This window comes from Cibotium barometz, chromosome 10, assembly GCF_041138505.1.
Source record: "Cibotium barometz isolate CiBa-2024 chromosome 10, ASM4113850v1, whole genome shotgun sequence".
In the NCBI taxonomy this organism is placed as follows: Eukaryota; Viridiplantae; Streptophyta; class Polypodiopsida; order Cyatheales; family Cibotiaceae; genus Cibotium; species Cibotium barometz.
Window position 1 is genome coordinate 20673318 of NC_141055.1, and position 26683 is coordinate 20700000.

The 26683-nt window shown below is 40.8% G+C and overlaps 1 protein-coding gene across 1 annotated transcript; it reads right to left on the minus strand.

Moving 5' to 3' along the window:
- Positions 1-22701: 22701 nt before the first annotated feature.
- Positions 22702-26087, minus strand: LOC147634649 (F-box protein FBW2-like). The gene is made up of 2 exons (XM_086803780.1): positions 24238-26087; positions 22702-24013 (listed from the first exon to the last, which is right to left on the minus strand). The coding sequence occupies exons 1-2, from the start codon at positions 24603-24605 to the stop codon at positions 23392-23394; spliced, it is 990 nt and encodes a 329-aa protein (XP_086659906.1). The 5' UTR covers positions 24606-26087; the 3' UTR covers positions 22702-23391.
- Positions 26088-26683: the final 596 nt, after the last annotated feature.

Here is a 26683-nt window from a genome sequence, read left to right on the forward strand (position 1 = left end):
AGTCAATTTGTATTCAATTGAATGGTCATATTCTTTGTATTATTTGAGTTTTGTATTATTCTTCATCAAGTATTTTCTAGATCCCGTGACACCCTTTTTGCCAAAAGCCTTTGAAAGGTATTCCCCACATCGATCTATATGGAGGGACTGCACTTTGTAACCTATTTGACTTTTAGCCAGTGCAACATAATGCTGAAAACATGCAAATACATAAAATTTTACCTTTAGGGGATATACCCAAGCAAATCTGGACTAGTCATCGATAAAGGTTACAAAGTATATATGCTTCCCAATCGATGGTGTCCACATAGGACCACACATCATTGTGCACAAGCTGTAATTTCCAAACAACCCTTGTTGATCCATCTTTTGAAAGTGCATTTCTGTGCATTTTACCCAATATGCACCCTTCACATACATGATTTGGTGGCATCTCTACATGAGTCATGTCCTACACCAATCGATGCATTTGCAATAGCATTAGATTATCGTAATTCCCATGCCTAAACCTGGCATGCCACAATTCTACCCCTTGCATGGTAGGTGTTAGAGTGGTAACCACATGAACATCATGCTCTCTCTTGTCAAACCTATCAAGCTGGTATAACCCATGGTACAATGTGCCAGATGTGAATAATGCATAGCCACTTTCGTGGTCCTTGACTGTGCACTTGTCATCTTCAAAGTTCACTGCATGTCCTCTTTTAGCAAGAGAGGAGACTAACATTAAATTATTCTTAATCCTAGGCACATACAATACATCTGGAAGAAGACATAAGTCTGTGCAATCTGCTATTGTGAGGATCACCTCACCAAATCCCTTGACTGGATAAGAAGAATTGTTTGCACATGTTACCGTTTTGCTCTCAAAGAAAACCATAAGCTTCTTAAACAAATTCTTTTAGTCTATGGCCCACGATGATGTATGTACAAGATGTGAACGGGTGTGTAGCTTAATAGGCTTTATGAAACCTATTCCCCATCTCTTAAATGGGACCCGAATTGGCTTTGAGTGGTGTAGGCGTAGAAAGTCTAGCCGAGTTAGTTTGGGCCCTACTCTCTCACAAAAGCATCACATTGTACCATTGATTTCCTACAATCTTTGAAGAGAGTAGGCCACCACAAGCCTGCTTGTAGATTTCTCCTTGTGGTTCTTGTTGTTACCTATCCAGAGCCATGCCCCATTATTACATGCGCCTCTTCTACCAAGTCTTGCACCTCATGAGAGAGTCCACACTGCACATTATCCCATCATTTCCTCTTCTATGTAATTGCCCTACTATAATGATTTGGAATGGTTTCCTTTCACCAAGAGCCTTCTCCTTTCCTATCTTGTCAACAAACCCTTAAGAAATGTACCTTTGGAGAGGAGGTGTGCTACATCCTCACACCATGGTGGTATTGCATCTATCTTGAAGATTACACTATCTGGAAGCTCATCACATACCCCTTCCAGTGTAGCTTCCTCACCACTATCTATGCATGAAAGGTGGTATGTCTCAGAAGGTGCCTCCTTCCAGGCCGAACCAAGATCTCAAAAGAAAATTCTTGAAACAAAAGCAACCACCTCCAGATCTTACCTAGATACTTATGGTTTGTTATTAAGTAAGTACTTAAGTGCCTAATGGTCTATGATTGCCACAAAGTGATAGCCTAGTAGGTAATGCCTAAATTTTTTAAGTGCATACACTATAGCTAGTGCTTCCCTTTATGTGGTGGTAGTGTACTTCTTCTCATGTGGATTTAGAAGCCTACTACTAGCATAGTAGATAGGATGGCCTGGACTGGTAGACTACACTTAGACTGGCAGTGACCATATTCTCCACACCTGTAGAAAAGTACCTGCCTTGCCCTTCTAGGTGGCTCCCTTGGTGTGTGGAATTAATATACCATGGGGGTTTTCTTGGTGCAGAGCTACCATACCTTGGCATGTAGGTGTCAGTGGCATAAACTAGTGGGGGGGAAGGTGCCACATATGGGGGTGATGATAGGACCCATGTGGAGTGTAGATTCGTGGCATGTGGAGAGTTACATTCATGGCCTGTAGGTGTGTAGCAGCATAAACTCAAGGAGCCACATATGGGGGTGATGGTATGCTCATGATAGGCCCCATGTGGAGTGTACATTCATGGCATGGGTGGTGAGGGGTTAGGTTGTATGGGGGGCATACGGTGTGAGGGCTCTCGGTGACGGCCTCTATAACGACACCAAATTCCACACAAGAGTGAGATACATAGATACAAGAAATGGGGGGTCACAAATCACCTGCTCCAAAATCACCTATCAACTCAAATAATACCTCCTGAGTCGTCGTGAAAAAAAAAAGAAGCCCAAACTAACTGTTGTTGCCTCTTTGGAGAGATGGATGCAGTCCCTTGCACTCCAGTAGTTCTCTTGATCAATGGACTTTCAACCTCTTTAAACCTCAGAAAAGCCCTATGATGCAGCTCACACCTTAACCACCTTTTGATTCTACATCAACCTGTTATTCAAGTCAAAAACTACCCTATTTCATTGTCATCTCAGCCGTAGATTGAACTAAAATTGTCTCCCCTCCCGACAGTCCAAAAAGTAACCTATCCCTTGTATCCCTTAGGGTACTTAGATCCAAAACACACAAAAAAAACCCAAACATCTAGTGCTATTCCTCATAGATACTTGAACCAGATAATCTCTCTTCATTGATTTCCCAGTGTCTGTAGTTCACTGTCCCCTCTAGCTTCAGAAGAACCTAGACAAATGCTCCCCTAGTTGAACAAACTCTAATTCTGTATAGTACCTCAATTCAGGTCCAAAATTTTGAGCCGCTTCATAGTCATCTTGACACCAAATTTGCCTCAAGTTGACTCCCTTCCTGGCAGCTTAGAGAAATCCCCCTTCTATGCTCCTTATGATACCTGAATCCAAAAACACACCAGCCCTACTTGTTGCTATGTCCCCCCTGATTCTCCAACTCAAACCTGTGACCGTCCACCTTACCCATTGATGATATTCCCCAAACGATTTGTACAATTCAAAGATCCAAATCATGCTAGCAATCCTTATTTAATCTTTGAAACCTTTTCAAACCCCTCTGAATTGATGAAATTAAACCAGTACAACCAGCGAGATGATTGATTCCATTAGCTCAACACATACACAAACTCAAGACTCTAGATTCACAATCAGTGCCAATCACCTAAGTATTGGAACTTTAGATAGAAAATACTTTAGAGATCTTTGAATACATTCAGTTATATATAAATCTAACAGTAATCCATTCTCAATTGAGCTCTCAACAGCACAAGAGGAAGAAGAAAAACAATAACAACTTTACGCTTTTATTGCTGAATTGCTTGATCCCAAGTGCAGAAGAGCAAGCTCCCTCTGGTGAGGCTCTAGCAAGAAACCAACATCTCACAATTGACATCAACTTCAATCATCAACAAATATGGGGAGGAGCCAAGTTCCAACAGAGGAGGCCTTATAGGTGCTTTGGTCCTCCAATCCATCTGGGCCTTCACCTGCACAACCTCTACTCTGGCTTTGAATTCCCCAGGCTCAAGATGTCCAAATCCTCTTGTAGTTTCTCCCACAGCTTCTGACAAAGGTTCTTCCTCTTCAATTCACCATTGATCCATCCTCTCTGGTCAACAGATTCATCTAGACCAAGCTCTCTCTTATTGTATGAAAAAAACTCGTTGTTTTTCCTCTCTGGCCCCTGCTAAGGACCATGCATTCCAAAATTAGCAACTACACCGAACTGCTATTCTCAACTACCACTTCTCTTGGCCCTTCCCTGATTGGTGACCCTTTTTCTCTATGCCAAGTGGACTACCGCCTATGTATAGACATTGGATGTACATACCAATGCATAATCCCCATGCACACGATCAACCATGAGTCATTCTTAACACCATCATACATCCATTCACTTATTTACCATCATCCCTACATCATGGACATGCTATGATTATTTACAACCATCCTCTCTTAGACTTGCACTCCCAACAAACCTATGTTTCCATGTGAACAAATTCCATGTGGATGTTAGATGAAGATGACCATGCATCATCATCATGCACGTCATCCACCACAGCTCTTTCTCATCACTCTCTACATGTACTCAGTCAGCTACCATCTAACAATAGACTATCAAGATCCAAGGACTACATAGAATTACTACTTCTCATATTCACACCCACCATGGTTTTTTTGCTAGGGCTCTAATCCCTCTTGCAAGCATCACCATAATTCTCCTCACAAACGGGGTGCTGGACTTTACCCTAGGTTCTATATCTTCCTAAATCCTTTCATGAAGTAACATTCATTTTCATCATGGCTTGCTTTCTCACAAAATGTGCAATACTTTCTCTGAGGTCAATTTGATATGGAGTGGCTTGCTAAGTGGCATAAAAGTGCACCATGCTCCTACCCTTTGCTCCCGCACCTTCAGGCCTTCCACCTCCTTCCCGAGCTACCTTATGAGATCTTCACGCTCATTCCTCTCTATCTACCTCCTTCCACCTCCTTCCTGAGCTACCTTATGAGCTCTTCATGGTCATTCCTCTCTATCTACATTTCTTGTAACCATGTTGGTATAAGCTGTAGAAGGGGCGGGAGTGGTAGTGTTTGCTTCTCTTTTTGCCATCCTCCTTGCATTTTCCAATGAGTGGATGCTTCTTGGAACTCTTCAAATGTTGTAGTGGGTTTCACTGTCTCTCTTAATTTTAATTAGGTAGTGCTTTGTAGAGCTTGCATGACCCATTACTTTAGCATGAACTCCCTTGGTGGGCTTCATTATCTCTCTTAATTTCAATTAGGTAGTGCTTTGTAGAGCTTGCATTACCCATTACTTTATCATGAACTCCCCTGGTGAGTTAGATGGTAGCCTTAATATAAGCACCTTGACCCTAGTGATTAGTTATGGCACAGTCTCTTATTTAAGCATTTGAAGATTGTAAATTTATTTTATTATCATATCATGAAAATTACTTGGCCTGAAGGTCCTCAAGGATCCATTTTGTCACATATGTAGAAGCTCTGTGTCTTCTTTCAGTCCTAATCACCTTTCATTTAGGAACATCTTGACGCAAAACACAAAGAAGAGATGGAAAGAGAAGAGAGATAGTTGTGTATTCATTACATTCATATGATATAAAAAGATGTATTTGTTAGTACAAATCTATGGCCTTTGGCCTACCCAAAAAGGGGACTAAATGACCTTTCTAAGATTCTCTATGACCTAACCCCTTGAGGGAGTGAGATGAATAAAACAATGCTTTGGCCTAGCCTTATATAGGCCCCAAACCCCCAAACTAGACCATCAAATGGTTGATCTATTTTCGGCCAGCTTTTAGGACAAATACAAATACAAATATTTTGGCAAACATCATTTGTATGCTCACACAATGCTGGTTAACATGGTCCTTGCCTTTGTGGATGTCCTCTTGGCATATCCTAGGCCCTACTAATGTGCCCTAAACGTATGTTTATCTATTGCTCAGTTAGAGATTAGCCTTTGGTTTAGCCATGTCCATGGTTGTGCACATGACATCCCCTCTTGCTAAGCTTGATGATGGGATTGATTCTCATCATCCCTTTGTCAGCTTCTTGTAGACTCCCAAACTTATTTTCCTTCCTTCTTGGCAACCTTTTTATTTTGAGAACCTTGCCAAACTTTGATTCCACTCCAAACTTAATGTAGAGATTTGTGCATTTGTTCCACTTTGTCTCCTTGCCTTGATGCCCTATCCTTGAACACCGTCTTAAGGTTGATCATGGCACCCTTGGAATCACTCTTCCTCATGATAGCCTTCCTTGGATGCCCTTGCTATTAATTAACCACCATCACCATAGCATAACTTGGCAAAATAGACAAGAAGATATAAAAAGCAAACTATGCACGACAAAAGAGGGTTCAATCTCCCCCCATGCATGAGTGAGCACGCTTCCTCATGCATGTATTTTTGTATTAGCAAAAAGCAAATGCTCAAGAATAGCTTGATACATTCCAGTTTGGGCTATTAATATCAAAAAGTAACTTGGTATCCAAGCTTGGCTATTTACATTCAAATTGTAGCAATTTAATTAAATGAAACTATGGGCAGGCGACCATCAACGCACACCAAAACCCGACGACCGCATATCGGGCAAAAATCCATCGCACCCACGCTACTCTGTGCACAGATCTACTCACCAACAACACAAGACACATTAAATCTTGCTTATCTGCCCCCATCATGATATGACCATAAAAGAATCAATGTGAATGTGAGTGGTATGCTAGAATCAAGTGTCGGCAGTGCGGGGTAAGCGATGTTTCAGGAATCCACTATGATTCCTCAATAGAATGATTCTTATACTTCACTAAGTAACGCGATGATACACAGTGCCAGTACGAGTGGTTGTTTGGTCATGGGTCAATAATACTTTCAGGTACTAGAACTTCAGCGTCATCCTTGAGGAGAGAAGGGTCATCAATAACAGGGTTAACAGGAGTGGGGCCTTTAATGGGTCTCAATAAACTAATGTGGAATGAGTTAAGTATCTTCCAGTGAGTGGGAATGCCCAAGCGAAATGCATTTTCATTGATTTGTTGGGTGATTGCAAACGGTTCATAAAATCCAAGAGCCAACTTGATCTTAGGATGCTTAGCAATATTCTTTAAGCGTCTTTTCTCTATGCGAAGCCAAACTACATTATTTTCTTTGAATTTTATTGGTTGTCATTTCTTGTTGGCTTGAGTGGTGTATTTCAATCGTGCTAGCTTAATAGATTCAGTGACTTCAGCTAGAATAGTAGCATGGTCCTCATGAGCTAAAGTGTCAACAGTTGGAACATCACAAGTTATGGTAGAGTCAGGAGTGGAAAGTTTCTTGCCATAGACAATTTCAAAGGGAGCTTAGTAGCCAAATGGGGGGTATTGTTGTAAGCAAATTGAAGTAAAGGCAAATGTTGATCCCAATTAGAGGGTCGATCAATAGTGTAGGATTTGATCTAAGAAGATCCATAATAGTGCTATTGGTAGCTTTAGTTTGGCCATTGCTTTCTGGATAGAAAGCAGATGTAAAGTCCATTTTAGAACCTAAGTTCTTGAGTAGAGTAACCCAAAAATGATTGCAAAAGTCGCCATCTCGATCAGAGAGAATGACTTTGGAAAAGCCATGGTGAGGAAAGATAGTCTTGATGAGTAGCTTAGCAGCTTGAAGGGTAGACATGCTCTTCTTGCAAAGTACAAAGTATGCTTGCTTGCTAAATCTATCAACTATGGTCCATATCATGTCATTATGAGAGGACGTAGTCAGCAAACCAGTAATAAAGTCCATTGAAATCTCTTCCCATGGACCTTTGGGAATAGGTAGGGGCATTGAAAGACCAAAAGATTTACCATGTTGGCGTTTAATTCTTTGACAAACAATACATTCAGTCAATAAATTTTACAATGTCATGTTTCCTGTGAGGCTAAAAGAAATATTCTTTACATGTAGCTAATGTGGATTGAATTCCTCTATGTCCCATATGTGCAGGAGCAAGCAAACCTCTTTTTAAGATAATTTTTTTATCTTAAAATTTTTTATTTAAGTTACTGAATTTGAACTAATCTTAATGTTAAATCTCTGGTTTACTGATTAGGTCCTTAGGTTATAAAAATATAATAGAATACTTATGAAAAAGTTTTACAAAGAGAAGTGAATACATACATACCTCCATCGTTGTGGTGTTCTTGAAATTATCTATCAAAAATAATTTTAACTAGAATTAAAGATTATCAAAAATAATTTTAACTAGAATTAAAGATTACCGATTAAGGAGCCTTTAGATATTAGCCTTAATAGGCTTTGTAAAGCTTTAATAATTAAGCTTTAAAAGTTTGTTATAAAGTATTGGTAGGTAGCCAGCCCGAAAAGAGAGCCAGTGATGGTCCAGAGAGATTAAAAAAAGAAGGTGGCATCCTTAAATTTTGTAGCTTAAGCTAAGGAAGCTCCTTCACGGCTGTAAATGAACCCGCCACCCAGCACTACGCAACAATAAGCCAAGAGGTCGATTGCGTTTCTTGCACCGCAGTTGTGGAGAAGGAAAAGAAAAGAAATCGGATAATTGTGTTGTGGCCGCCACCAAATCACTTAATTAATCTTTAATCCAAAGATTAATGAACTGCAAAAAGAAAACTAAAAAGCCATAAGCGATTTCTCAGTTTGATTTTATTAAGAGCCCACCATCGCCGTCCATTGTGGATTTTGAACATTTCCACTGGCTTAGCAATCTTGCTATGGCTCTCTATGCTCCTTCCCTTGTTGATTCAATCCCTACGGACATATACATATTATGGACATATACATATTATGAAGAGGATTAGTGATAATATGAAGAGGATTAGTGAGATTAAAGATGGTTTTCTTGTTTTCACAAACCCACTAATAGTTTTCCACCTTGCTTTACCCTTTGGCAAAAGATTGATGGAAATTTATTGTCCAATGGTTAACAACAAGCCTTTGGGTTTTACGAGGTCTTGCTTTCGGACAATGATGCAAAAAATCAGCTGTTGGAAATGTCTCCTCTTATGTTCAATACATAGATGATGCATGTGTTGCCCTGGTCACTCACGAGAGATTTTTAAAGTTTGATAAGACATAAATGCCCGGTATGGGTCGAGGTTGTTGACTTTCCCCACACATGGAGATACTTGCTTCCTGGAATTGGGGTAGGATTGGGAAAAGTAGTTTGCCTCCCCAGAATGAATGGAAACATGAATCGATTTTGCATCTTGTGGGATACTGATAAACCCACCCTTCCAGGTATTGTCATTGACTCAGGGGACCCTATGATAGGAAAAGGGCCTTTAAAATTAAAATGAGGAAAATTTACAGGTGCATGTCATTAGGGGGCGTTTGAACATATTTTGGGCCTTTTGCTAATAATGAAAGTAATTAGCAACGGACCAATAGGAATAGAGGATTGTGCACATTTGGTCTCCTCCTTTGAATATAAGGAGGGAGACTAGGCTATAGGGAGGGGGACTAGGCTTTCAACACTAATAGTTACACTTGTCCCTTTCAAAAAGTAGGGGGTTAGGGTAGGTGTAGTCCCAAAAAATCCTTAAAATTTTGAAATTTTTGAGGTCCCCCCAAAAAGTCACTTTCCCCTCCAAAAACCCCTCAAATTTTATTATAGTCAAAATTTTCATTTTCAAGTCCGCTTTCCCTCTTGAACGTCCAAATTAAACTCTCGTTAACCTTCTTCCATTCTCCTTCCCTCTCTTCAATATCCATCAAGCTCGAAACCCTAATCTGCATAACATCTTCGCTTTTTCTTTCTCTATCTCATTCGCCTAACCCTAATCTCACTACTTCACAATTAATATGGCTGCACCATGAAGAAGACCAAAAGATGAGATTAAGGAGATCTCGTTGTACAAGAGGGACGATGATGGTGCTTGGGTGAGAGAGGCATTTTGCAAGGGTGCTTGGGTTTTCATGTAGCCTACTTCTATTGGTCCGCACATCGAGTTCGACGATGAGATGTGATGGAGCTTCATTAGAAGGGTCATTTACAGGGATTTAAAAAATCGAGCAATGGAGACCTGGTGGCCATGTACAACATATGTACATGGCATGAGACATCCATCTTCACCAACAAACTCGATTCCCATGCAACTATAAGTCTCATAGGGAAGGAAGGAGGCATGTGATATTACGATAGCTACATCTTTCATGTTTAATGATCTAATTTTTGGGTTGCAGATATTACGATAGCTACATCTTTCATGTTTAAAGATCTTATTTTTGGGTTACAGATATTTTTACTTCCAACTTGGCAGAGGAGCAACCATTACGAAGCCTTATCGAAATATTTCAAGCACTCCATGCAGACATTGGTGAGGCACTGTTTTCTTATAAAACCAGTGCAGACCTTCTTAAAGAAAAGATCTTTTTTTACCAGCACTCCTATGTGGTGCCAATGCATGACGTTGGGTTTTGTAAGCTAGAGATCATCACATCTTCTCTCCTCTCTTCTATTGAATGGCCAACTCCTGATGCTTGGATGGTTATGGTCATGAAATTAAAGATGCTTTGTGACATAAAAGGATCTTTGAAGTTTGCAAAGCCATCTCGATCTGTGGGTCTCAGCTAGGTATGCCCAATTCATCTTTTTGCTAAGATGTTCAATCAATTTACTTTCTCACAAACACTTACCATGTTTGTGTGTAAGAAAGTACTAGGTAATGACATGGTTGCCTTGCTTAGAGAGTAGTGGAACATTGTAGAGGGGCAGCATAAGGATGATACATTCAAGTGAAATATAGTAGAGTCCAATGTTACATTTCGATATATTAAATCTCGTGCTACCTTATCCATTCACTTTTATTACGAATGGTGGATGAAGAAAAACAGTAGTTGGGTCGCATTACAGGAAGATGAACAAGTTGTTTTGCCTCTTGACATATGCGTTAGGTTGCCCAATGGTGTGGTGGAAATTGTAAGTGCAAGAAGGCATTGGAGCCTCCTAAATATTAGGGAGCACCTCAATATCATGGGAAGTGAGGATATAAGAAGGGCATAATTCAAGAAGGTGAAGAATAGAAAGATTTGAATGCGAATGGAGTCGAAGACCTTGGTAGATGTTGATTCGGAATTTGATGGTATAAGCATGACTTAATAAGAAATCTTTGGAGTTTTTTTATGAAGTCTGTTTAGAATTATAATATTTGCCTTCAGCTCTTGGGCTCCACTCAAACCAATTTTGTAAACTTACTAATGCAATTCATCAATGAAAAGTTTTGTCTTGTGATTGTTGTGCCTTTGGAACTTTTTATAAAGTTCTTTTAGAATTACAATATTTGGAGTTTTTTTTATGAAAGTTCTAATATTTTCCTTTTAGAGATGTACTTGAGTCACGATATGTGAGATATTCTCCTTTTCCTTCACCTCCTTCTCCTCCCCATAACTCTTGTCGTCTGGCTTCGATTTCCTAACCAACTTTCTTTTCTTCTTGGGAGGGGAAGTGACTTTTTCAACTTTTATGTTATTCGCCTTTGATTTCCTTTTCAATGTTGGGGGAATTGCAAAGATCTAAAAGGCTTGAAGAAATTTGTCAAACCTGTACCTCACCCTGCTTACAAGTGTCATGTCTCTGTCCAATCAAAGTGACTCTTCTTGCATGGACATCACATATGAAGCTTCCAATCAAAGTGACTCTTCTTGCATGGACATCACATATGAAGCTATCATTCATAAAGTCTATAAGGAAGTCTTCACAAGCTTCTTGTAGACATGCCACTGTACTGCTATGCCATCATCTATAATGTCCCTACCCTTTGATACTATCACTTAATGTTCTTACAATTCTTAGGAATGGTGCCCTAGGGATGAGAAGATGTGTAGACTCTTGTACTCGTCTTATCTCAACAAATAATTTCTTTTGTTTCTAAAGGAAAGTTCTCACCTTAGATATATTACTTCTCCCCTTTACTGGTTTCTTCTCTAATGGTTGATTAGATGTTGTTGCCTCAGCTTCAGTTTGAGGTTCTAGCTCTAAATCTTGCTATTTTGGAAGAGAGGGATCAAGGTACACCATCCTCACATGGGGATTCAGCACACTTTGGTGATGTCAGCCCTTCACGTTTGTCGTACACAGATGATGTCAGCCCTAATAATGTCTATATATAGTTATGCCTTGTTTAAATTTTAATTTTTTTTCTTTCGGTCCCCCTTCCTCGCGCTGTAGATCGCTTTGAGTCCCCCTTCACTCGTGCTATGGGAATTTAGTTCACCTCGCAATCAGCAATTTCAGTTATGGTTGGTTCTTCGTCCTTGCACCATGGTCGACAATTCGAGCATGGAGCAGCAAGTGGTTCACTATTATGATCCTGTGGAAGATTAGAGACACTTGAAGAGGTAATAGATGAGCCTAGTGCCAATGAAAACCTATTATGATCCTATGGAAGATTAGAGACACTTGAAGAACTAACAGTTAAGCCTAGTGTCAATGAAAACCTATTCGATTTGTTAAGGAGAGCTAGGCACGATGAACGTCTTCCAAATGTTGAGCCTATATTCAATGTGCCCTTCAGTTTAGAACATATTAAGGACATGGCAAGCTCTATGTTAGGGGAAGAGTGGGAGGCATATAGTAAATTGGTTAGTACAGAAATTATAAATGAGAGATCATCACAATATGTTCACATATCCAGCTTTGCCCTATCCTCATCTGAATAGAAAAGCATGTCAGGAAGGTGGGATGCCTATTTAGAAGATAAGAGGATAAAAACTTGTCTTGACAAGTGTCCTCTGTACAAGAAAAAGTGCAAGGTTCTTGAGTACTACTTTGGGTTTGTAGCTTATCTATTTCTTCATGCAGACAAAGAGGACTACACAAAGGATGAACTAGAAGTTCAGAAGGGTCAAAAGGTTTCACAAGCTTAATTTGTCATAGAGATTGAATCTGAAGATGAGGTTATGGACTTGGTTTCTGGTGATGAGGAGTGCCTTCTAAGCACAGGGTTTTATGTGATAGAGTTTAAGGCATCCACTGTTATTGAGATGAGGGATCATCTGTGCATGGAGAACTTCATCATCCCTGTGCTACCCTCCTTTCTTATAAATGGCAAGAATTTTATCCTTCTCTCCCACATACAAAAGCTTTATAATTTAAGGGAGGATTATTGCCTTACAATTATAGCAGATGGTTGTGAAGCTGCCAGATATATACTTGATGTGGAGAATGAACAGAAAGAGGAGTTTCTAAATTTGGACACCGAGGTGACAGAGAACTTCATTGAACCCCCTAGAGCCATGTCATTGTGCTTTGAAAAAGCCAAGGAGATTGAATCTTCTCTTCCCATAGAGCTAGAATTTCAAAGTCTTCAAGAGGAGTTGGGAATTACTGAAATGGGAAGAGAGCCCTTGCATGGCCTTGATCAAGGAAATGAAGAAGGCTCCATCAACCTTTGGGATGCATCCAAGTTGGAAGAGAATGAGAACCAGAACGTAATTTATTTTTTCTTGAGTGAGTTTATGGTATTGATTGAATTTATATGAAAGCCAAGTTCTTTGTTTAATGCAGATAGAGCTTGATGATGCCAATGGTTTCCTTGGACGTGGAGGTGCTACCCGTGTAAGAGTTGGGCAAGATGTTGCTCTTGCACACTACATCGCATCTATTGACAAAGAAATATTTATTGTCTACCACAGCAAATATTCTAGTGATGCTAAAATTCCACTTCTCACACTCAAGGCACTATCTAGATATACGAGCTATTATTTTAACCCTTACAATACACATAAGGTCATGCTTATAGAGAAGTGTGCTGCTATTCGTATCTTTGGATACAGTACAAGATTTTGGCCTTCCAGAACCGAATACTTCCTTTGCTATGCTAGCTATGCTGTAGGTGCCAGACTAGAAGATGTAAATGCACTCAAGGGTTATAGTCAATCACAAGAAGTTTTTGCACTATAGAGGAAAAATGCCTAGTCAAGAGTAAGAGCAAGTAGAGAAGAGACTCAAGAGCAATTAATTATCTTATTGTAAATATTTTCTTATATCTTTTATGTAATGAAATGATGGGATTAAGTTTTAATTGCAAGTATGTATTAAGCAAAAATGTTTACAACACTCTTCAAAATGTTGTCTAATTGCTATGGCATGTTCTTAATTGTTTGGTATACAAAATTTCGTTACACTAAATCCAAATTCTTCCTTCTCGTCTTCTTGATGATCTCGATGCCGCATGACGTGTTGGTCCTATGTCAGCTTTCCACTTCAGTGATCTCCTCATTTTGGCTTGATTTCGTGTTGCCTTTGCTAAATCACTCGTACAGGCCTTTTCCATTGATAGTTTTCACCCAAAAGTATATCTGTAAAACCAATTGAACATTTCTTTGAGGTAATTTGTACTAGTCTTTCCTCCTCCATGTCGGGTGTTTTTGAAATATACTCCTCTAGCTCAGTAGTGAGATTTTTCCATTCCGTTGGGTGCTCCACATGTCTAGAGAACCATATTCATTCATGAAGTATGCACCATGAGCATACAAAATGTGTTGCAAAAAATAAGACCAATTCAGAAGCTATTATTCATAATCATTTCAAATAGATGAGTAGAAAGAAACTCTACATGCTTACCATGTAATGTGTAATGTTGGTATCACCCCATGTATCGATCCCATGTATCGACCATGGCTTTTGTAAAATTTTGAAGCTCTTCTTGAAATTTTTGGTGTTCCTTAGTCGTCCTGCTTTTGGTCATTAATTTAACCATCTTATTGAAATCTGACCAAACCTTCTCACGTAGAACTACAAGGCTTGGATTGGTGCAGTCAAATGTCGTACATTTACACAAATCCTTCCACAAGTCCCAAGACTTTGAGTTCTTTACTTTCTCTGGCCTCTCTAGAAAATGTCTTGCCTTATATCCCCTCATAGACACCTGCTAAGCCACTTCATGATTCATGCCAGAGGTCTTCTTGTTAACGGTAATCTGCACATTGTCGCCATGGCACCCAATTGAGTTGAGTAGCTCCTTTACTTTTTGAAGAGCTCCATGTTGTCTTTCCTTGCCTTGCATAGTAAATGCATAATCAATGTGACACTTGAGCAGACAATCAAACACACACATGAATGCATGCAAGTACAAAAGTGGACATTCTTGAGTTTGAATGGAATAATAGGATTTCATTCGAGGTCTCTCAAATGCTTGTTTGGCTCAACTCGCATGTTAGCAAACAAGACACTACCAACCCAATTGCCAGCATCATCATCCATTGTGTCATTTTCATCATCTTGATTCTCTAGCTTCCTCTTCCTTCCTACCTTCTTGTGTTTCTTTTCTCTCACCATTCTCATGCACCATGGACAAGGATTTGAGGTGTTAGCACCTTGTGGACACCCAAGAAGGCACTTTATTGTCTTCAAGTCACCTCCTAAATACAAGTCTACTGTATAAGTGCCCTTACCCTCCACTTCTAATTTTTTCCCTTGAATCTATGCTTTGATGACATTGGTAATCCATGTTATCCTATCAAACATCCAAGCCAGCACTTCATGTGTCTCCTTCGGTACTTCAAACGTCCCAAGCCAACATATCTCCCTCTCAGATTGGATACTAAAAGAGGGAAAACTTGACTTGCAAACCCTCTCCCTATTGCTCATCTAGGTTTTCATTAGAACCTTCCAAATGAAACTCAGTCTCCTCAGTCATGTTAATCTCACTCTTTGCATATGCCATTGCCTCATTCATAAGTGTGATACTCATTCATTCTAACCTCTTACCTTTCACAATCTAACACTCATCCACTTTCAACACAATACTTACCTTGTCACCTTGCATGACAAACAAAAGTAGATAAGTTTTAGTACTTAAAAGATTTTTCTATTAGCTCGCAAGGAATGTAAAAAAATACTTAAATTTTGTAGGCATTTCATAGAATAAGATCATAGCTCTTTGAAGACGTTGTAGATCAACAAATATATTGTTAAACTCATTGTACGAATACATGATCTTACCATTTGTGCCTCCCTTTTTTCCCCAAGCTCCAATGGTTAATGTATCATTGATGAAATAATTTTGTGTTGCACATCATCATTGCATGTCCTCTTTGCTAATCTTATCTTTTTGGGGATAGGAAAAATATTCCTTGTGATGCCTTGTTTGCAGAGTGTATCTTTTAGCCAAATGATGGAGAGCTTGATATCCTTTTGTGTTAATGCCCACCTTATTGCATGCATTATGAATCTCCTCAATGCTTAGAAGATTGGTAATGTCATCCATTATCTCATTTGCGAGTACCTGACGTATCTTCTTGTGGCGTGGGTCTCGAATGATGGAAAGAATGTCACGCCTCCTCACAAAACTACATAATATTTCTCCAAAATCTTGAGGACCATTATCACCACGTGCTTCTTTCAAAAAGTTCATGTCAATAAAGATTACCAAAAACACCTTAATCTATTGCTTATAACAACCACAACAACCAAAAATACCTTGATCAAAATTACTTACAATAATTATAGACAAAGAACAAAAAACAAACCTTGCTACATGGATTCTTCACTTGCCAGTACCACCACCAACTACGAGTTTTTGATGAGTGTTATTGATTGTCCTGTTTCGCTCTCTTGCTCCCACGAGGGTCTGTTCATGCGAGAGATTGTGTCTTGTAGCTTCATAATGTGAGCCTCTTTCTCTTTGTCTCTTTTCTCTAGCTCTACAATATTATTTTGTGCATCTTTCTCTTTGTCTCTTTTCTCTAGCTCTACAATATTATTTTGTGCATCTTCTAGTGCATGTTGCGCACTACTCAAAGTGCTTTGTAAGCTTTGTGTTTGTGAGTGGAGGAATTGGACTCTCCATGTATCACTCATGCTTAACCTTTTGCAGTACCCAAGTAGCCCATTCTTATCCTCTCCAACAAACTGAATAAATGAAGGGAGATCAGTGAAGGGTGGAGGACAATGCGAAGAAGGATCATTAGGATATAAATATCCATCAACCCAAAGATCCACATTAGTCTGATCCTGTTGTCTTCTTGCATACTTCTCCTGTGCATACAGACGTTCTTTCTCTATTGGTGCATATTCATTCAATATGCGAACATGCAAGTCCACCTTCCGCACTCTTGTTGAATCTAAAACTTCTACCATTTGAAAAATGGAAGAGACTATTCTGAAGTGACTCAGGGCTGTCCCCTATTGTATTCACAATAGGGCTATCCTATTGTATCACAATGGAAGCTTGGGGAAGAGGGAGAGACACAGAGAAAGAGAGAGACAGAGGGAGATAGACCTATTGTATTCGCAATAGGAGAAGAATGCTTGGGAAAAAGGGAGAGAGAGAGAGAGAGAGAGAGAGAGAGAGAGAGAGAGAGAGAGAGAGAGAGAGAGAGAGAGAGAGAGAGAATCTTATTGCAGAGGTTGGTAGGAAACGTGATGAATAATAGTAATGATTGAAAGACAGAATGTGGGGGGGATCTCAAATATGACTATTAAAGTGGAGTAAATGAGATTGAAAGCATAGATATCAGTGATCCTAGTAGGGGTTTCAATAGCTAGAAAAGAATCCTAGAGAGAATCCTAGTTCAAAAATTAGAGAGATCCCCTACTTTTAGGTCCAAAAGTAGGCTTCATTATGAGCTTTGTCTCCTTAAGACTCAATAAAATTAGTCTTAATTCCTTAAAATTAGGGATCCTTACAAGGCCCTTTTTATGCTTAAATGTCCCCCTAATGTTTCCAATGTGGGAAATTTGGACATATGCAATCAGAATGTCCCGAACCGCAATTGCAGCCACCTCCCTTGGCTATCCCTAACGAGCCAGATCTTGTTACAAGGCAAGAGGCTAAATTGCTAGATGTAACACATACTCAAAATATCCAACACAAAAGGCTAAATTTAGATGTAACACATACTCAAAATAATATAAATGAAAAAGCAAAAGGAAAGAAAGTCTCGGTATCTCAGCTAGTAACTTTAGTGTCTACCTCGAAACAAAAGGGCAAAAAGCAGGTCTCAGAGGCCTCGGAGGGTTGGACCTTGCCAAAAAAGCGTTTTAAAGCAAAGCAACCAATAATTGAAAGAAACTATATGGTTCCTATATCTGATGGCAAGCAACCAAATGTCTATGTGAATAAAGGAGATGATGGTATAACCATTGTTGATGCTTGGGCAAAAATTGCAAAAGGCATAGATAAGGATGTCCTCACAGTTTCAGGACAACAGTTCTATCTTGGGGAGCATGCTGATGCTTACTTTCAAGATGATCTTGGTAATGATGTTTTGGATCTGAGTAATATTCCCATGAACACCGTCTGATGTCCTATAATTACAGCTTCATGGCCTTGTACATACACTACATTGTATATACATGACTGCACCAATCAAATGCATGACATATAATGTTCGTGGGTTGTGCAAACCTGAAAAATGGTGATTTTTATGGTCTTATATTGCTAGCATGAAGCCAGATGTGACATCTTTGCAAGAGCACAATCAACATGAATTTACTGGTCAATTGGGTTACTTTGCCTGATATAGTATATTTTATGCAAGAGCGGGGGATTACTCCGTGTGTGCTTATCATGGTCTGAAATGAATTACACCCAATTCTTGTATTCAATGTTCCAACTGGATGCTGGTTGGTTGTACAATGTTTGTTACATTATTGGGGAAATTTTTGAGTTTACTATAGTCTATGCACACACAACGTCAGCCAAGCGGGCTACCTTATGGGCTGAAATTAGAGATTATCGATGGTTGCACAATGCCTTTATCTATGATGATTTGAATAATGCACCCTCGTTGGGAGACAATTCCTCGGGGCACTCGCATATGTTGTCTTTGGAAAAGGTTGCTTGGGCAAGCATGGTTGCTAAAATACATGCACTAGATTTATGGCCACATGTCACACGAAGGATGCCTGGTTACACTTTCTCGCATTCAGCCATACTTTCTTACCGTGCTAGGTTGGACAGATGGTATTTGTTAAAAGCAAATTAGTATGATGATTTTATTTGAAAAATGTGTATTGACCATGCATTGCAACTATCAGAACATGCTCCGCTATGGATGGGTCTCTACTTTGGGCTGCCAATAGATGATATGTCCTTGTATAACAAAAGCCTACTGCAAATAAACAATAGCTATCTCTTACATGACCGCTTCCAACAAATAGTGAAGGATACCATACCTCCGCTAGTCGCTTAGATGCTTCAAAATCCAGATATTGCATGGTATAGATTTGTGATCTGTATGCAAGCTATTATTCAAGATTATGGCAGAAGCTTTTTGTATGAACAAAGGCAAATGGTAACAGAAGCCAAAGTCAAATGTCAGGTCTTGCAAGAACTGGCTGATACACGCCCATTACAACCTACTGAGGAAGAAGCTCTTTGAATTGCTAAAGAACAATTGGCTGCAAATGACAAGAGAAAACCAAAAAAATGGAAAGTGAGAGACAGGGAGAAATGTTAGGGTTGCTCCTCTAAACAATTCTTCCGACAGCTTCATCATGCCTGATAAAAAAGATTACAAATGGACACATGAAGATGGACATCCACAAAACAAGAACTTGCAGATGCATATGCAGCTCACTTTGCAGCATTCTTTGCTGCCCCACAGCCCCCTTGGCTGCAAATGAAGGCCGCTAGGGAAGCCTTATTGGTTCATATACATCCAATTGTCCTTGGATGATGCGCGTATTATGGAAATGCCCTTTACTAAAGTAGAATTATAGCAGGCTTTGCATGACATGGGGAGATGGAAAGCCCCCCGCTTGGGATGGACTAACGGTGGAATTCTTTGTGCAATCTTGAGACCAATTGAAAGTGTCATTGCTATATATGATAAATCTTGCATGGGAAAATTGGGAATTGCCTTCTTCCTGGAAAGACGGAATGTTAAAACTCTTTCCTAAAAAGAGCTTATGTGAGTCTTTTTTTGCAGATTGGAGACCCATCACACTCATGCCAGTGGTATACAAATCGGTTGCAAAAATGCTAGTTAACCGCCTCAAGGACTCTCTCTATACCGGTTTGCATCCGGTCCAATGTGGGTTTGTGCCTCTCAAACACATTACGGACAACATTGCGAATGCGTATATTGGCATTGAGTATGTTAAATACACAGAACAAGATGTGCTTCTGATGCAAATAGATATTGAAAAGGATTTTGACACAATCCATTAGGACTTTGTGCCAGAAACCATGCGTCGTATGGGCTTTGGTTGCAAAATGAGAATATTGTTTATTGGCTTTATCAAGATAGCTGGGCATCAAGTATTGTGGATGCAAAACCATAGAGGCATGGAGTTAGGCAAATCGGTACGCCAAGGCTGCCCCTTGAGTGTGTTACTATATGCCATTGCCACGCATCCACTGCTTTTACATATGGATCACCTTCTCACCACAGATACTTTGCATGGGCTAGTTTTACCATCAGGTGATCAATTTGTGCGACATGCATATGTAGATGATTCCTTCTTTATGCCTAGAAATCATCCGGATGATCTCAAGTCCGTAATGGAAGCACTTGACCTCTTTGCATGTGCGACTGGCCTCAAAGTCAATTTTAGGAAATCCAAACTCTTGCCATTGAAAATTGAAGCTTAGCATGCTCATATACGGCCAGGGCAAATAATTGGAGCCCTCACAGATTGTGCGTCATTTGGGATATCCGCTAGCATGGAACACCACTGCTAATGCACATGCAGACTGGATATTACAGCGCATAAAAGGGAAATTGTACTACTAGAAGCTTTCCACTTGGCCTCTGCATGTGCGCATGAGAATAGTGCAATCCATTCTCATTGCATGTGCGCATGAGAATAGTGCAATCCATACTCATTGCATATATTCAATTCTTTTTACCTCTTCTGTTTTGGCCAAGGGAACAGATTGGTGCCTTTATGTCAGAAATATTAGAGTTCTTTTGGAAATCAAAACACCATAAGAAAGCACTCAGGATATTGTCAATGGCCAAGATATGTACTCCCTGTATGCATGGTGGATTGAACATCCTCAACATACACATACATGTTCTTGCACGGAAAGCTACTTTGTTGTCAGATTTTGCAGCACAGCGGGATGCCTTGGTCACAGATGTTAGCAGCCATGTGTGTTAGAATGAGATCCTCGGGCTTTGGTGACTGGACCACTACACACTGGGAGGTTGTGTTTGGTTGTTTTGTTGGAAAGATACCTAGCTGCCCATACAGCACGCACCTTATTCAAGATTGGAAGAAAATTTTACAACATGTAACATGGAATGGCCGTGACATAGTGCAAGGGAATTCGCTAAGGGTTGAAAGCATACATTGGACTGCGACCCTTGCCCGCTTGTTGGCTTTCACATAGCCAAGGAAAGATTTCTTTTTGGCAAAAAAGGGGGCATAATTGAGATCCATGATGTGGTGGACCAGGTTGGAAACATTAACTCCTTCCCTATGGCTCGACGCAGTTTTGGATTGGGTATGCATTACAGACCTTTATGGCATGAGATATATGAGTTAATGTCCCCCTTTGCACTAATACCATCGCTTTGTATGCATGACCAACTAGATGACTCGAAAGTTTTGGGGGTGCCTTTGGATATTATATCGGCTAAGAATTTATATGTGAGGCTCCAACCACCGCCATGGATTATGCATGTATGTAATGATCTCTCGAACTTACAAGAACCATTACTATGGTGGAGGAAATGTTTAAGAGGGATCTAGAGGAGCGGTTTGCCATTGAAAGAATGCATGTTCCTTTGGAGATGCATGCTTGGAGTTCTCCCAGTGGGTGTGCTTCTACACTCACGGCATATTTGTGCGTCGTCATGCCACCGTTGTGGTGCACAGACTGAGACGGTGTTGCACCTTCTTTGGTCCTATCCACATTCTAGAGACTGCTCCTGGACAGGGTTTTAGCTTGCTTGCGCCTTAGATTTCCAGCACACTGTTTTGGAAAACAATTTTGGATATTTTGAGTGCTGACAGTTGCGCTCTGGCCTTATGCTGCGTTCTTTTCTTGAGTACGATTTTGGGCTTTGTGGACAATTGGACCAACCAGAACCGATTCATGTTCGGAAAGCATATGTCAGACACCTTTTCCTTCTCCAGGCTCTACTTGCGAAACAGACACTGCATTGTTGTTATGTGAGCCAAGATGTTGATTTGTAGACTCTCTTTTCTTTGACTGTTTCTGAGGAACTCTAGTATGGGTCATTTTAGGACTGTATAGTGCATATTTTTTTGGGGGTTTTCACCTCACACTGAGGTTTCCCACTAGTAATATATCCTTACTAAAAAAAATGTGTGTGTGTGTGTGTGTATGTGTGTGTGTGTGTGTGTGTGTGTGTGTGTGAGAGAGAGAGAGAGAGAGAGAGAGAGAGAGAGAGAGAGAACGCTTTGAGCACACTGCTGAACTTTAAAACATGTTGCACCCAACATCATGCAATGTGATGCCATCAAGTCAAAGAATGCAACAAACACAACAAAGCTGTAAAGGTATATTCACAAGCAGATATACCACATTCTGGAAAACAAAAGCTACAGAGGAATGGACAACACTTCGAAGCTAAAGAAGTCTCTCCTCTCATTCAAAAGCATGACCTCGCATAATTAGATACAGACCAGTTGTTTGGTGTGCCCTCCATGGGTATTTCTTTCGAGCCTCATGACATGATCTATGAACCTTTCCAACATATTTCGTACTCATCCAGCTCTAGGGTTAGCAACCATTCAAGTTTTAAGGCAGTTTGTATACAGCAGATGGGTGGTTGCATATACAAGCAAAAAACAGAGAGATCCTGAATTTGAGTAAGTGCCAAAAGGCTCAAGCTACCATTACACACGAGAAGTGTCACAAGTAGCAGCAGTTATTTATCTTGAGGATAAGATATTGGCAGGTGCTTGTAAGTGCATGGACTGTAAACCTTAGAAGACTTGGTTATGAAAGCTAAGCCTCTCTCTGCTTGTTTTTTTATGCAGGAAACATGGGAATTGGTTCCTTTTCATCTACAGGTTAAAGCATTATCTTTTCACATTGGAAACACGGGCTCAATTCCTGTACGCAATAATTTGAGCCAAGCCAAGACAAACAAATAACAGGGCTGCATCTCTCTCACCAAAGGGATAAGCCTAAAGGCAAAAAAAGACACAGAAGGTGTACCACTATGTAACAAAAAGGACAACTAGGTTGCTAGCCTTGCAATTGGGCAACAAAAGAAAGTAAAGAAGATGATAACCTGAAAGAAAGAACCAATAAGTGTACATGCTTTGTAACATGGACAAGTAGTAATGAGAAACACCTGTTACAACGAGATTCATGAGCCTACTTATACCTTAAGAATGTTACCAAACTGACTTTTGATATTTTTTGAGGTGCAGAGAATGGACCAGTAATTATTGTGCATTAGCACAGAACATGAATGTACACTTGTACTAATCCGGTTACATAAACATAACTGCAAATCTTAAGGGTAACACACCTTGTCCTCTGATCCTGAAAGAGGCATTCAAGACCTAGAACCAGTGTCATTAATGTTTGAGAACCAGGGTGTGACCTCATCATGTCCAATATGAATACCAAATGCTTTGTGGAGCTTTGGGGACGCCAGATAGGTATGCAACAAGCCTGTCTGATGAAAGACAATGTTGCCCATCTCTAAGTACTTGGTACAGTAGGCACTACTGCAGATGATTGCTCAAATGACCTTTTTAGTCATTACATGGTGCCTCTTGGACTAGTACTTGGCATAGCCCCTTGCTGCAAGAAGTTGGCGCCCTTTTCCATCACAGCAACCATCAGACCCACTGAGTCAAATAGCCCACTTCTGACCTATACACATGCTTCCTTGACTTTGATAAGAAAGCACAGCCCTTGCAGTAGCATACCAGCATACAAATTTATCAATTAGTCTCAGATCTTGCGAAGTATCATGGAGAAGGAGACGTATCAGGCCAGAAATACAAAGTCCCATTGATCTCTTCTTCGTGCATTTCCATCACAAGGTCATCAAGGTCTTCCAAATCACTGTTATACCACATGTCCTCATCGTAATAATCTGAAAAATCATAATAATCTGAGGCATCCAAATCTGACTCATCTGCATTGTATATGTCATTCTCCACCACCGGTGGATGAAATACTTTGAACCTTTTTCTAGCTTCCTTGACAAAGCTTTCCTCAATGTTCAATTGCCAGCATCCTCGAAGATCCAGATACTCCAAGCTTGTACATTTCTCGAGCAAGGCTTTCAATCCGGTGTTTGACAACACCCCATATGCCATTTCCAGGTGCTTCAGCTGTGGCATGTACTGAGCAACCGCAAAAGCCATGTCATCACCTGCCGCAACATTAGAGCTCTGTGGGTTCATGTTCAAGTGGAGCCTTGTCATGAAGCGGCAGTGTTTTCCGAATGATTCCACAGAAGCTCTTGACAGAACGCAACCACTTATGTCCAGGTAGGTAACTGAAGCGAACTTGGGAGCCAGCTGACACATGCAATCCTCGGTCACCAGACTGTAGGGGATTCGAAGCACCCGAAGTGGTGACCCACTGCAATACACAACGTCATTAGAATACTGATACTACTGCTAATGAAGAGCCTTGCGTAGTTTCATATGAGCTTTGACCCCGATACACCAATGACAATATAAAGAGCAAGATAATGGCACAAAGTGGAACCTCTGAGAAAGCATTCTTTGAAATGCATTAAAACTCGGCCAGAAAGGGGGGCTCTCTCTCAAAAACAAAGGAGGAAAAAAGTGCAAGAGACTGACCTCCAGGCTATGACACGGAGCATGTTGTCATTGCTGAGGTTTGGAACACAGACTTCTCTGAGACAACCTCGGCTCATGTTCATCAACAGCACCAGCATCCTCTCAAGAGTCTCGGGCTTCCTACCATGTCTCCACTCATCCAGGTCTACCTTTTGCCAGCAGACTGCATCCTGCGAGACACGCCTCCATGTACGGCATACCCGGGGAATGTTGCCCAGCATGTCTTCTACACACAGGCGGCTGAAGATCTTGGCAAGGGCATCAGGCAACATGTCAGCCCAGCAGGGTCTATTCCCTTCATGACATTCCTGCTTTTCCTCCCGGTCTGCTTCTTCTTGCTGGCCATGGAGCTTAGATGAAACCTCCATGTCCGCTGCTGCAAGAGATGGCTGGATGTGTGTGAACGTGTCTCTCACAGACGCAAGCAAGATGCGAGCTACGAGCTTTCAGATGCCTGAGATGGCTCTGCTTGCTCAAATATGGGGCCGCTGCTCTCTGCTGTGGCTTGACCTCGGCTAGATTGGGGCCAATTTTGCATCCAAATCGGGGTTCTCTACTACTGCTTGTGGGGAAGACGAGAGATGTGGCCAAGGAGAGGCTGCCTGTGTGTGGGAGTGTGTGTGCAAGTCCATAGCTAGACCTCGTGTGCAGAGCCCCCTTTCGCATCCATGTCAATCAATCACATCACGATTTCTTCGGAGCGGTAAATGTGGAGAGAGAGAAGAGAGAAGGGCAAGGGCGGTTGGGTTTGTAACTTGTACAGGGTGCCCCTTCTGCCCGTCCTTTGCTGACAGGCGCGTAGGTGTATAGAAAAATGCTCCAATATTCATGTATCTAAGTGTCCTCCGTAGTGCGCACTCATTGCTCTGGAGTCTGAAGCATCACCAGGGGCAAAACACACACACACACACACACACACACACTCACTCACTCACTCACTCAGGCTTCCTGGCAAGAGATTTTTTTTGTCGATCTCCACTCTCCAGCCACCACTGGATCCATCCGAGTCGCAGATGACTGCAACCCCAAAACGCATTTAATCAAAGAAACTGATATAAAAAAAAATCAATTCAACTCACCGGCAAAGCATCCGTGCCCTCTGGGGCTCTGACTCCCTCTCTGGCTCTGTGGCGCTCTCTCTCTCTCTCTCTCTCTCTCTCTCTCTCTCTCACACACACACACACACATACACCTTACAAGTCGTAGGTCAAATCATTCATTCTACCCCCTACCACACTGCAGCAGGCCTGAGACTACATACAACCCACAGACGCACAAGCATCTTGATTCCTCCAACCTCATGAAGGGATCAGCACTGATAAGGACCCATTTGGAAGAGAAAAGAGCAGCAAGGGAGGACAGGCGGTTGTCTCCTGGAGTTGCTTTAAATGTGTGCTAGTTTTCACACCGGGAGCTGGAGGGCCCGAAACCCATGTTCGACAGTGCCCTCTGATGCCTGCAGGGTGCAGTTCCATTCAATGCAAGGCCACTAATATCCTGCGTGCCTGAAGATACAAGTAGCAGGTAGAAGGAGACAGCACAGTGGAGTCTCTGTGGAGAGAAAGGGGACTTATTTATGGGATTGGGAGCCCATGTCAATGGTCACACCATGATGCTCTCTCTCTCACCTACCTTTGCAGGCATTTTAGGTGTGTGGTCTTTCAAGCATACGAACACGGGTACATCTTTACATATGTGGCCACGGTTGTCCCTTGCCCTTCAAAAGCGACCGGTATGAGGTTAATTCCAGGCTATTTACATATATATATATATTTTTGAGGAGCCTTTTTAAATTTGTGCACGTATATGTAACCTGTCAAAAATCAACTTGCATGTAAGTATGTCTTCCTCTATGTGTGTGTGTGTGTGAGAGGCATGGGAAAGGTACATGTATATATGTGTGTATATGCACACATATATATACATGTACGTGTATATGTATATATGTATATATATATATATACATATATATACATATACTAAAGAAGAAAGGGAGGTATCTCACACGCATGCATTTGAATTTGTTGGGAGGGTGGATCTAGTCCATCACCTCAACAAGCGTGCCACTCTTTGTGTAGCCGCTAAGCATCAAACCTAGGTCCCCATAATGGGACCCCACAGTTCTACCAACTCAACTACAAGCCCAAAGGCAACACGTGCGCATTTATTTGTGTGTGCGTGTGTGTTTTGGCCACAGGCAGGGCCACAGGCAAAACACATGAAATCAAGCATGATTTTTAATGGGCACCCTTGCCCTTCAAAATTGACGAGTTCTGTGAAATATAGCAAAGTTTTTTATATTTTAGTGTAATTTTTCATAGGCTTTTTAAAGTTCTGCAAGTATTTTACAGCCAAAATGTCCAAAAACGGGCATGACACCCGTTTAAAAGCAACTATGCATGAAATATCACACTCTTATCAACCTTTTCAACTTTCTTTGGACACT

What these genes read in the sequence shown, in the direction of transcription:
- LOC147634649 (XM_086803780.1), bottom strand. Translation starts at nt 24,605, where the DNA reads ATGGAGGTTTCATCTAAGCTCCATGGCCAGCAAGAAGAAGCAGACCGG. An exon ending in CTCCGTGTCATAGCCTGGAG is followed by an intron (nt 24,014 to 24,237) that starts GTCAGTCTCTTG and finishes TGTGTATTGCAG; the next exon opens with TGGGTCACCACTTCGGGTGC.